This window comes from Dendrobium catenatum, unplaced genomic scaffold (genome assembly GCF_001605985.2).
Source record: "Dendrobium catenatum unplaced genomic scaffold, ASM160598v2 fragScaff_scaffold_1209, whole genome shotgun sequence".
NCBI classification, from domain to species: Eukaryota; Viridiplantae; Streptophyta; class Magnoliopsida; order Asparagales; family Orchidaceae; genus Dendrobium; species Dendrobium catenatum.
Window position 1 is genome coordinate 369,941 of NW_021319671.1, and position 13,174 is coordinate 383,114.

The 13,174-nt window shown below is 42.9% G+C and overlaps 1 protein-coding gene across 2 annotated transcripts in view; it reads right to left on the bottom strand.

Annotated features, from left to right (window-relative positions):
- Nucleotides 1–13,174, bottom strand: part of LOC110101568 (extracellular signal-regulated kinase 1) — a 28,203-nt gene continuing 15,029 nt past the window's right edge. For both annotated transcript variants that reach the window (XM_020829525.2, XM_020829524.2), the window contains 2 exons: nucleotides 1,616–1,777; nucleotides 1–815 (listed from right to left, as the gene is read on the bottom strand). In XM_020829525.2, the coding sequence (XP_020685184.1) occupies nucleotides 306–815; nucleotides 1,616–1,777 (672 nt within the window). In that variant the 3' untranslated portion in view covers nucleotides 1–305. The remainder of the gene's footprint in view (nucleotides 816–1,615; nucleotides 1,778–13,174) is intronic.

The window sequence follows — 13,174 nt, forward strand, 5'->3', positions numbered from 1 at the left end:
TTTCAAACTCAGACAACCAAAACATTACAATGTACATCTCAAGCAGCCAATTTCAGCTATAAAGCCATTGCTAAACCATCACTGAGCCTCACCCAAAAGCCTATTGAGGGAAGACCATGATTCACATGAGGAAAAATAGCCATATTATACCAACTAACAGAATTTGGATCACACTAAACCCTGCAAATGGAAAAATTATTCGATGCGGCCACCGAACGCAGCTCTATATCCGGAGACCAATCAGCTCTAACGCCGTTTGGCGTCCGCACAGAATAATTTCTCCTGCAAATATAGCAATGTGCAACTTAAGAAGCAGGTTTATGTTGTTGATTGATGTTGTTGGAGCCGTGAATTTTCTCAAGTCTGGAAACTACACTGAGTAGCTCAGCACATTTACTTCTAACCTCAGGTTCCTTCCAATACAATTCTACCCTATCAGACAATTGTTTGTAGGGATACTCTTCCTTCAATGGTACGGTGCACGGCACGGGCGGGACGAGGAAAGGGTGTTGAAGGAGTTGAGGTATTCGCCACCGTTTGTTTCGATCCCATGAGAGGCATTTCTTCATGAGATCAACAAGCCATGGGTTTGGAACAGGTTCATAAGAGATTTCATGGTTCATGTCTGTTATGACTTTGAATTTGGACCAGAAGGTCTTGTAATCAGAAAATGGTGTTTTCCCATAAACCATCTGGTAAAGAATGCAACCAAGAGACCAGATATCAGATGGGCGGCCACATTTGATGGTGCCACCAGTCTGATCTTGTTCATTCCACATGAATGCTTCTGGAGACATGTAGTTTAGAGTTCCCACCTGCAGTTTAATTGCATTTGATAAACCGTTTTGCATAAAAAGAATACTAGATTTCATCTTTGATTTGATGCAAGAGGAATTTACAGAAAACATTGAAAGCTATTCGATATATTTAGCACATAAATTTATCTTTGATTTGATGTAAGAGGGATTCTGCCTGGTTGATGGGAAGGCCCATCTCTCCAAGCATGAAGAGAGGTATGTGAAAGATGAGGTGATGAGATTTGTAGGGAAGAGGGTGAGGGGTGTTATTTTTCATGGTATTTAGGCTTCGTTTGGTTATTCTATATCTTTTCTAAAAGATGATTTTAAAATTGTTGTTTGAGAGAACGGAGTTTTTAAATGGAGAAGTAAATACCCTAAAGTTTTTTAAAACAGTATAAAAATGTAGTTCCCTAAAAAATATTTCTGCAAAAGTATCAAAAACAAACAACAGCAACAAAAAAATTCTACCGTTTCGAAACAGAAAAGGCAAAAAAAAGCCGAATCAAATGAGACCTTAAAGTTTTGAGTGTTATCTGAGTGATAACAAATTAAAAATGAATAGTAAAAATTAGGTGGATCCCTTTTTAATGCTATGTATCTAAATCCCCCTTGATGTAATAAAAAATGAATACAAATTTTGAACTCCACAAACCCTCAAATGAAATGAACTAGTTTGAAACATGTACTATCCAAAAAGTAATAAATAAGACTTGGTGTAATGGCATGAGCTTGAAAATCATCTCATAGCGAAGGATGTTTGAAAAGGAAAATAAAAAACGAAATTTCATTGAGAAAAATGAACTCGAAAATCTCACCTGTGCATCTCGCTGGATGTTGGTAGTATCACTCAGTATAGCCTTGGCAATGCCAAAATCAATAAGCTTAAGTGAACCTCTGACAAGTAGAAAGTTTGCAGGCTTCAAATCTGAGTGGACAATTCGCTCCTCATGTATGGTGTTCACGGCTTCCAGCATTTGCTGCATCGTCAGATATCAGTTTATGGGGCGGATCATTAAGTAAAACAAAGAGAAGTTCGCAGTAATATGTACCAGATTCGTTAGAGTTAAGAAAAAAACAAAAAAAGAAGGTATGTTCGTAGCTACGCATACCAAATTTCATTTTTTCAAGCCAAGCATTAAACTTTTAAGGGATGAATTTAGAGAAAAGATTCGATTAGAACATTCATAGATCCTTTTTTTTTTAGAATGATCCAAAATAAAAACTTTAATTAGGTTTTAAAAAGGGAAAAAGAAAGTGTTGGATCTGATTTTGTTTGTACCTGACCTTACTAGCAAGTCAGGTTGAGAAGAAAATTGAGAGAGCTGAGTGAGTTTTAAGCAAATATGGAGAATGAGAATGTTGCGGGTCTTCTGAGACAAATAATATGAAATTAAAAAAAAAAAAAGACGAAAGATGGAAAGCAAGAAATCTCAAGTCTCAAAATGTCAAAAAGATATAGAAAGTTCAATACTAATGTAGGCAAAGAGGAGGTCAAAACATCTGGGGTTCTTTGGTCTTTGGGCTGCTGGCTTCTTCTCGGATTGGGCCTTGGCTGCTCGGGTTTGAGTTGTGTTCTTTGGAAGCTACTTGGTTCTAGCTCATAAATGCTTGAGCTAGTGTTTAGCTCATTAATATGAAAAGTTATTCCTCTTGTTAGCTCATTAAGTGGAGCTGAATTTTGCCTCTTTCCCTTCCCTTTGACCCCTCGGTTTTCTCCTCCTGGTTCTGTTTCCCGTTGTTGGTTCCTTCCCCTTTTTTGGGATGGCTGTTCCGGTTCTCCAGGCTGGTTCCGACTCCCCTGTGCTGCCCCTTCGGTTTCTCCCCTGGCTGCCTGTCCCGTGGCTACTTTACCCGATTTCTGTGTGGTTGTTCGATTGCTGCTTTGGAATGAATGTTGGCCTCCTTTGTGGTTGTTTGGGTGTTGTTTCTGGACATAATTTTGGCCTTCCATTTTCCCCTTTTAATTGGTTTAAATGGAGGTTATGGTGGTTGTTTGGTTGTCCCTTTTATCCTATATATATGTGATGTTTTTGTAATAAGAGAGTGTTATGGCTGATTTTTTTAGATGAAAACCTGAGGGTTTCTTCTTGGAAAAGCTTGAGAACTTGTTCCACTTCTTCTCTCTTCTTCTAGGAAAGCTTGCAAGCTTGTCCTCTCCTTCGTCTCGGCTTCTTACCTCTTTCTTCTCTTCACAAGTTCGATGCCACTTGTATCCTTCTTCTCAAGCTATGGAATGTAGTTTAGGTGTTTTTATGTTTAGTTTTATGTTCTAATCTTGTAAGTGCCATTTTTATGATATGAAGTGGCATTGTATTTTGTTTCAAGTGGAGTATTTTGTGTATTTTTTTATTTTCTAGGAAGTTTTTATATATGCTTGCAAAAATTAAAGTTTTTTCTAATTTTTTGTTTGCATCAAATACTCTAAGTATGTCTCATCATCCTTTATTTGTAAGGTTTAGAGGGTTACATAAAATGTTATACTTAAGAAAAATTCTTGGGTCTCCGAATAACAGATGACATTGTGGAGGGAAATCTTTAGGATGTGATAACGAGTCCATGTGACATTTTATTCTCTAAAAACAAAAGAAGAGTTCTTCTAAGTGACTGGCAATGGATTGAGAATTGTCCAAATATGAGAGATCGTAGCAATGGCCTTTGAGGCGTTGTATGCTTCATGTAGCTAGGATGATGATGACAATGGTTGTTGAGTGGTTCCAATATTGGAGAGTGCCCGAACAGTTCCTGTTGGGAATCAATTCGGACGAGTTTCCATGGGGGATTTACTAGGTGTGATGATTCCTCAAGTTGACCACTTCAACGAGTCCTTGTATAGATCTTTGCTCGAACAGTGGCCATAGTTTTGTGAGATGATGGCGAATAGCTTGTTGGGCGACTTACATTCCTCATGGCGAGTGCTCCCCATAGGAGATGTAACCATTCGGGTCGAGTTCACTTTGAAGACTTGTTAGATACATGTACTGTATCTACATAGGCATGTACAAGTATGCTGATGAGGACATAAGCAGGAGATTTCGACGCGTCTACCATCGGAAGAATCATAGATCGACGGCTACGATTCAGAGCCTCTATTTTTTATGCATTTATGTATTTTTTATATATGTTATTTTTAGTGTACCATTGTACCCCTGTGTGGAGACTTCTTTCATGTTGTAGCCTGAGGGCATATGAGTCTTTTATTTTCTTGTTAGTGGAGACCTATATATTAAGGCCTTAGTCATTGTATGAGGTCAATGATGCTTTTGAATAAAATTTTGAGCTTTGTATTCTTTTTCTTCTTGTGTGTGCACTTGAGAAAGAGAGAACCCTAGGTGAGGGTGAAAGCAACACCCGTCAGCCACCAGAAGAGTCCGAGGCTCACGGTTTATCTCTTCCTCCCTCTATACATCCGGCCACCCTCCCCACCCTCCTAAAGCCACTGACTCCCCCTCCATCCTCTCTCCAATCCCACCAATTTCCCCTCCTCCACCCAAACCCACCGGCCTCTCCCCACAAACCTTGCCCACAGTTCCATCCCCCCAGCCAGCCACCTCCCCCGTCGGCCCACGCTCCCTCCTACGGACCTCCCCTAGCCATCGGCCTATCCAAGCCATCCCTATAGCTGCCGACCTCTTCACCACCAACCCTTAATTTCAAATTTCAAATTCCCTCTTGATTACCTTCCTAAATTAGATTTTGTTAATTTGAAAAGTCATTCAATTTTGAATCCAAATAAATTTGAATTTCAAATCATTTAAGAGACATCCAACATGTCATTGACTTGGTCCCTGGAGCATCCCTGCCTAACCTCCCTCACTACCGGATGAACCCAACGGAGCACGCTGAGCTAAAAAGGCAAGTAGATGAGCTTCTACAACAAGGATTTATTAAAGAAAGCGTTAGCCCATGTGCAGTCCCTGCCCTCCTAACTCCAAAGAAAGATGGCTTTTGGAGGATGTGCGTTGATAGCCGTGCTATCAACAAAATCACCGTTAAATATCGCTTCCCGATTCCCCGACTAGACGACATGCTTGACATGATGACGGGGGCAACGCTATTCTCTAAAGTGGACCTTAAGAGCGGATATCATCAGATTAGGATCTGCCCGGGGGATGAATGGAAAATGGCCTTCAAGACAAAAGACGGATTGTATGAATGGATGGTCATGCCTTTTGGTCTTAGTAACGCTCCTAGCACTTTCATGTGGATTATGACCCAAGTCCTACGACCCTTCCTCGGAAAATTCGTAGTCGTCTACTTTGATGATATCCTAATCTATAGTAAATCCGTAGACCAACATTTGGGACACCTGAAACAAGTATGTGAGATTTTGAGGAAAGAACAGTTATATGCGAACCCTCAGAAGTGTGTGTTTCTTACTGATAGAGTCACCTTTCTCAGATTTATAATCTCATCTCGAGGAATCTCAGCCGACCCCGAGAAAGTTAGAGCGATCAACGAGTGGCCTGAGCCTAAAACCATAAGAGATGTTCGGAGTTTTCATGGATTGGCCACATTCTATCGGAGGTTAATCAGGAATTTTAGTACTATCGTGGCACCCATAACTGACTGCCTAAAGAAAGGCGAATTTCATTGGACATCAGCTGCCACTAAGGCCTTTGAGGACATTAAGAGGAAAATGGTGGAAGCCCCTGTTATGCGTCTCCCGGATTTTTCCAAAGTATTTGAAGTAACCTGAGACGCATCAGGGATCGGTATTGGAGGAGTTTTATCTCAAGAAGGACACCCAGTGGCGTATTTTAGCGAGAAATTAAATGACATCCGCCAGAGATATTCAACCTATGACAAAGAATTTTATGCCGTCATCCAGTCCCTTAGATACTGGAGACATTACTTGCTGCCCCAAGAATTTGTGATATTCTCTGATCATGAAGCCTTGAGATACATAAACTCGCAGAAGAAGCTCAACGCCCGCCATGGTCATTGGGTCGAGTTCTTGCAGGAGTACACGTACACAATTAGACACAAAGCGGGAAGTGAGAACAAAGCTGCGGATGCCCTTAGTAGGAGGCTGATGATAACCCAGGAGATGAAGGCCGAAGTCATCGGTTTTGAACGCCTCAGAGATGAGTATAAGGACTGTCCAGATTTTCAGGACACCTACTCCCTCTTGACCAATGGAGGAGAACGCACGATAGATGACTTCCTGATAGACAACGGGTACCTATTCAAAGCCCAGAAGCTCTGTGTTCCCCAAACCTCACTTCACGAATACCTTGTATGGGAATTACATGGTGGAGGTTTAGCTGGCCACTTTGGGCAGGCTAAAACTATCGCTGCTCTAGAAAACCGTTTCTATTGGCCCAGCCTCAAACGCGACGTCGGTAGGCTCTTGAAGTGATGTCATATCTGTCAACTGGCCAAGCAGCGAAAGCAGAACACGGGACTCTATTCTCCACTCCCCGTGCCTAGTCGCCCGTGGCAAGATGTAAGTATGGACTTCGTCCTGGGTTTACCCAAAACCACTAGAAAACATGATTATGTCTTTGTGGTCGTGGATCGATTCTCTAAAATGGCGCACTTCCTCCCATGCTCCAAAACATTTGATGCTTCCCGGATCGCTAAACTTTACTTTGACGAAATAGTTAGGCTCCATGGCCTTCCTAAGGCAATCGTATCCGATAGAGATGTTAAGTTCACAAGCTATTTCTGGAAAACCCTTTGGCACAAAATGGGGACAAAGCTCCAATTTTCCACTGCATTTCACCCCCAAACCGATGGCCAAACCGAGATTGTCAATAGAAGCTTAGGGAATCTTTTAAGGACTTTGGTAGGAGAGAACCTTAGGGATTGGGACTCAAAGCTTCCTATAGCAGAATTTGCTTACAACAACTCTATAAACCGAACCACTGGCCTCAGCCCCGCAGAGATTGTGTATGGATATCAGTCGAGTCAGCCCATTGACCTAGTTCCCATGAGTCTTAGGACTAGAACATCTGAGTCCGCATTTGCATTTGCATCTCATCTGCATGAGTTACACAATGAGATTAAAAAGAAAATTGAACAAAGCAATACTGATTATAAAATTCATGCTGATAAGAAAAGGAGATTTAAAGAATTCAAGGTGGGAGATTTTGTGATGGTACGGATCCGCCCGGAGCGTTTTCCTCCTGGGTCCGTAAAGAAATTACATGCGAGAAGTGCCGGACCCTTTAAAATACTTGCGAGGTTAACAATAATGCTTATGTGTTGGAACTCCCGGAAGGGTTTAATATGAATCCCACTTTTAATATAGAGGATATAGTAGCCTTTGAGGGTCCTGATTTTAACCCCAACAATCCACTTCATAATGAGCCTTGTGTGACCCCACCTGGTGAGATCCCTAGCCTTCCCCCACTCCCCAATTTACCCCATTTACCTAGAGCGGAAAAGATTGAAACCATTCTGGACGATGAGATTATTTCCACAAAGGATGGAGGGCGCCAACGGTACTTGGTCCATTGGGAAGGAACTCCGGAGACAGAGGACACGTGGATCGATCGAGAGGAGCTACAGAGACTGGACCCAGACCTGCTGGAGTTATATGAGAGCTTCCGTAGTACGCACTCGACGGGGTCGAGTTCTCTCCCACCCGGGGAGAATGATGAGGTCATCGATAGGAGATTTCGGCGCATCTATCAGAGACGACCACGGAGATCGACGGCCATGATAGAGTCTTTATTATTGATTTTACTTGTACCAGCAGTTTATATATTATGCTTTTATTTTCGTAGTTTCCCATTTTACCCCTGAGGGTAGTAGTTGCTTTTGTAGCCCCAAGGGGCAATTTAGACTTTTGCAGTTTTCTTTTGTTTGGAACCTATTTATATGGCCTTTGTATCTTGTATGAGGATTAGTGAATAATTGGATAAAATTTTCTACTTTGATCTCTTTGTGAGTTCGCCACTCCCTAGTTCTCTTTGTGAGTTCTTGGGAGAATATTTTGGATCTCTTTGTGAGTTCCGACGTGGTTACAATATCTCTTTGAGATCTTGAAGAGGGGTGCGCAAGGTTAGGAAATCCAAAATTTCTCCACTGTTTTCTTACTGTTTCCCAACCCAGAAATTCCCTTTCCCCCCATTTCTCTTGCCGCCGGCCTGGCCAGGAAAATTGGCCACAGGCCAATTACCCATCCCGCTACCAAGCCCTGCCGATTCCTTTGTTTTCCCTTCCAGCACACTCCCATGACATCCCAACCCGCCGCCCAGCGCACATCATGCATTTCTCCCCTTGGACCCAACGTGCTGGACTTTCAATTACTCCTAATTAAGCTAGTTTCCTAATTGGTCTTCATCCAATTAAGAAAGGCAATTAAGGGAATAAATGTTTAGTGAGGAATTCAAATTCTATTCCCTCTTAATAATTCAAATTTGGGAGTTACTTAAAATATAATCAAATCTGAAATTATAATTTCAGATTTGATTGAGGAATTAATTGATTAGGCGTGGACCCCACTTGCTAATTTCCACGTTTTCCCCCCATGCTCTATGGCCGGCCCCCTTGCTTCTTAAATACCTCCCTAATGGCCACCTAAGCACTGCCTAATATTTCAGTTACTTTTTCCAGCTTAGCAAGCTTTTAATTTCAAAATCTGATTTGAAATTACTAAGCAATCTTTATTCCCTAAAACAAATCCTGACGTGATTTGAGTTTCTTTTTCTGTTTCTCACACAAGGCAGCAACCTCTCACCCATCTTTCCCCCAATCAAAATTCCCACACCTCTTTCAAACCCACGGCCAAAGCCTCTCCCCTCCTCAAGCCGCCACCCTATCTCCCTCCCATTGGAGATCCCTCTTGCGGCGACCACCGTTCTCCCTTACGAAAAATGCATGGAAGAACCCGAGTGGAATTTCGGGTTTTAATACGACAACAACGGAAGAGTCAACATCCTCCGATCACAATTCTTCGACGTCGGATTTGACTTCGACGATACCGTCGACGAATACTTGGACCGGATCTTGCCGACGCTAGTAGATTTCATTGACGAACACTTCTCCGTCTACACTTGGATTATCAAAGGTCGAGCTACCGTGCCCCCTCCGCCTCCAAGATCCTTTCCCACGGCAACGTTCCTTGGTACCTCCGTCTTAGTGGAAACCTCGGTGCTAGTATGGACAATCTTTCGTCGCTCAACTTAGTCTCCGTAGGAAGAGAGAATTAAAGGTATCAAGGTGTGAACAACTTTGTATTAATTATGGGATTTTTATTACTAGCCTTTGTGTTATGTTTCTCCTTTGCGTATGCTTAAGTGGTCTAGTTTTCTTGTTGTAGTTTCTTGCCTAACAAGTTGAACATCGCGAATTACTTGTAATCAACTTAACTTGGATGCATGAATAGATAATTCGTTGAGCCTGAATTTAATTCTATTTTTAAACTCTTGTGTAACTCCATTGCATCACATCATTTTGGTATCAGAGCATGGTTACCATGCTTGACATGCATAGAAAGCATCCTAGGGTTTAGTTCCTTGCGGTAGTTCAAAACTTCATGCATATCATTGCCTAGATAATTTATTTTCACTGTTTTGTTACTGTTTTTTAACATTTCCAGCAAGCATTTAGCTGAACTAGGACATTCTAGCCAGCATCCTAGCGTTGGTCTTTGGTTTGGTAGGTTACTAAGTGTCGGGAACAACTACTGCTTGATTTTTCCCTGCTGTCCTAACTTTTCTGTAGTCGTTATTCACTGTTTAGGGAGAAGAGACACTTGTTTTTGCTGCTGCCATTAATCCCTGCAGTTTCTACAAGTCCTAAGTGCTGTCCACACATTAGGAATCACTTAGAATAAGTTTCCTAGTTGTGAACGGTTGCTGTCAACTCAAAATCTGCACCTGTTAGAGACTTAGATTTGACCGGAAAGTTGTTCTAGTTGCTGTCCACACTTAGCTTCCAACCTTAAACTCGCTAGACACGTGCCACCTTGTGTTAGGTTGCTGTCCCGAGTCTTCCAGCAGTATTTAGGAGCTTTAGGAGCCAAATTTCAGCAAGTATAGGTGCTGTCCACCGCCCCTAAACCTGCCCCAACCAGCCCCAACCCGAACCAATGGACCCCGAACACTTGCAAGCGAGGTTAGACCTTATAGTTGGGCAATTAGGATCGGTTACGCAATAGATCCGCAACACCCAAACGGACTTAGCTGACTTTAGACGCCATACAAGTGACCGTCTGGATAATATTGAGCGTATGAGGAACCCTGCGATATACACGCCTTCGAGACCTCACTCACCTTATGGTGATGACAACAGACACGATCATGGACAACCTCGCGATCCCGGACAATTCCAAGACCATTACCGTCATAACCCAAGACCCCATTAAGAGCCTATTGGAAACGACAATCCTTGGAGGGACAACGACGCTCAGTTATTAAAAAATATTAGGATTGACGCCCCGACATACGATGGAACTCTTGACCCCCAAGTTTTCCTAGACTGGCTCAAGTCAATGGATAGCTATTTTAAATGGTACAACATCTCTGAAGCGAAGAAAGTCAGATTCGCTGAAATGAAACTCACTGGTCGAGCCAACCTTTACTGGACCAACCTAGAAAACATGCGGGAATCTCGAGGAGAACACCCGATAAGCGATTGGAGAACCATGAAGCAAGAACTTAGGAAGAAATACCTACCACCATCCTACTACCCTAAGCTTCTGGATAAGTGGAATCGTCTAACTCAGGGAAGCAAGTCAGTTAAGGATTACATCTCCGCCTTCGACGATTTCCTGATTCGTTGCAACGGCGAGGAATCTGCTACCCCAACACAAATCCTGTCTATGTTTAGAGCTGGCCTTCGGGAAGATCTTCGCACTGAACTGTTTGCCAGGGGAATAGACACACTAGAGGCCGCTTGCAGCCTGGTACTTGACCTAGAGGAGTCCAAAACCCATTCCCACACTAGGCAGTTCGACTCCCGACCCAACCCGTATCGCTCTTCCACCAGCCAGCCTCAAAACCGACCCCCAAACTCGACCGGTAGCCGACCCACTGTTAGTTCAGCCCCTCATCGTCCTGACCTTAAGGGTAAAGCACCTGAACGAGACACCCCGAAACCCAATTCTGGAACCAAATGTTATAGGTGTCATGGGTATGGACACATTGCCTCTCAATGTTCCAGTCCCTATAAGGTCACCATAATAGAGGAGGTTGATGACGACGAGGGCGAGCCCGATACTGACCTAGTTCACCATGTGGATGAAGAGGAAGATTCTTTTACGGAGGATGAACCTGTCACCCTGCAAGTCGTTAGATGTGCACTGTCCCAACCCAAGCCGAGTGATGATTGGAGAAGAACAGCCATTTTCCACACCTTTACTAAGATCGGGGATAAGAACTGTAAGGTCATTGTTGATAGTGGAAGATGCATCAACGCTGTCTCTTCAGCGATGATTTCTGAGCTCAACCTTAAGGCCACACCTCATCCAAACCCGTACAAGGTCGCCTGGATTAACTCGACTTCTATGGAAATCAAAGATAGGAGCCTTATCCCACTCAAGTTTAATGGATATCAGGAGAAGATTTGGTGTGATGTATTGACTATGGATGTGGGTCAAATTATTCTTGGCCGCCCTTGGCTGTTTGACAACGATGTCCACATTTATGGGAAGACGAACACCTGCGTGTTCGAACACAACGGAAAGAAGATTAAGTTGATTCCCTCACAACCCCGACCCGATAAGAGCGAAACTAAGGTTAGTCCCCCTAAGCCTAATAAGGGCTTACACTTCTTAACTGCGAGAGAAGTGGACAATGATCTCGAAGGGCAAGATGTAAGTATGGACTTCGTCCTGGGTCTACCCAAAACCACTAGGAAACATGATTCCGTCTTTATGGTCGTGGATCGTTTTTCTAAAATAGCGCACTTCCTCCCATGCTCCAAAACTTTCGATGCTTCCCGAATCGCTAAGCTTTACTTTGAAGAAATCGTTAGACTCCATGGCCTTCCTAAGACAATCGTGTCCGATAGGGATGTTAAGTTCACAAGCTATTTCTGGAAAACCCTTTGGCACAAAATGGGGACAAAACTTCAATTCTCCACCGCTTTCCACCCCCAGACCGATGGTCAAACTGAGGTTGTTAATAGAAGTCTAGGGAGTCTTTTAAGGACTTTGATAGGAGAAAACCTTAGAGATTGGGACTCAAAGCTTCCTATAGCCGAATTTGCTTACAACAACTCTTTAAACCGAACCACTAGCCTCAGCCCTGCAAAGATTGTGTATGGTTTTCAGCCAAATCAGCCCATTAACCCAATTCCCATGAGTCCTAGGACTAGAACATCTGAGTCTGCATTTGCATTCGCATCTCATCTGCATGAGTTACACAATGAAATTAAAAAGAAAATTGAACAAAGCAACACTGATTATAAAATTCATGCTGATAAGAAAAGGAGATTTAAAGAATTCAAGGTGGGAGATTTTGTGATGGTACGGATCCGCCCGGAGCGTTTTCCTCCTGGGTCCGTAAAGAAATTACATGCGAGAAGTGCCGGGCCCTTTAAAATACTTGCGAAGGTTAACGATAATGCTTATGTGCTGGAACTCCCGGAAGGGTTTAATATGAATCCCACTTTTAATATTGAGGATATAGTAGCCTTTGAGGGTCCTGATTTTAACCCCAACAATCCACTTCATAAAGAGCCTTGTGTGACCCCACCTGGTGAGATCCCTAGCCTTCCCCCACTCCCCAATTTACCCCACTTACCTAGAGCGGAAAAGATTGAAACCATTCTGGATGATGAGATTATTTCCACAAAAGATGGAGGTCGCCAACGGTACTTGGTCCATTGGGAAGGAACTCCGGGGGGGAAATCCTGGGGCCGGCGCAAGAGCAAGGGGAAAGGAATTTGAGGAATTTCTAGTGGGAAGAATATTATGCAAAGCAAAACAAACTAAATAAAAGATAACTAGAGAACTCACTAAAGAATCTCAAGGGGAAGCACTCACAAAGAGAACTCATGCCATCACAAAGAGAACAAAATGTGAGAAATTATTTCATTCAATAATTCAATACCCAAATACAAGATACAATGGCCATATAAATAGGCTCCAAAGAAAATAAAGTGCAAAAGTCTAAAATGCCCCTTGGGGCTACAAAAGCAACTACTACCCTCAGGGGTAAAATGGGAAACTACGAAAAAATAAAGCATAATATAAACTGATGGTACAAGTAAAATCAATAATAAAGGCTAGCAATCATGGCGTCGATCTCCGTGGTCGTCTCTGATAGACGCGCCGAAATCTCCTATCGATGACCTCATCATTCTCCCCGGGTGGGAGAGAACTCGACCCCGTCGAGTGCGTACTGAAAGCTCTCATATACTCCAGCAGGTCTGGGTCCAGTCTCTGTAGCTCCTCTCGATCGATCCACGTGTCCTCTTCC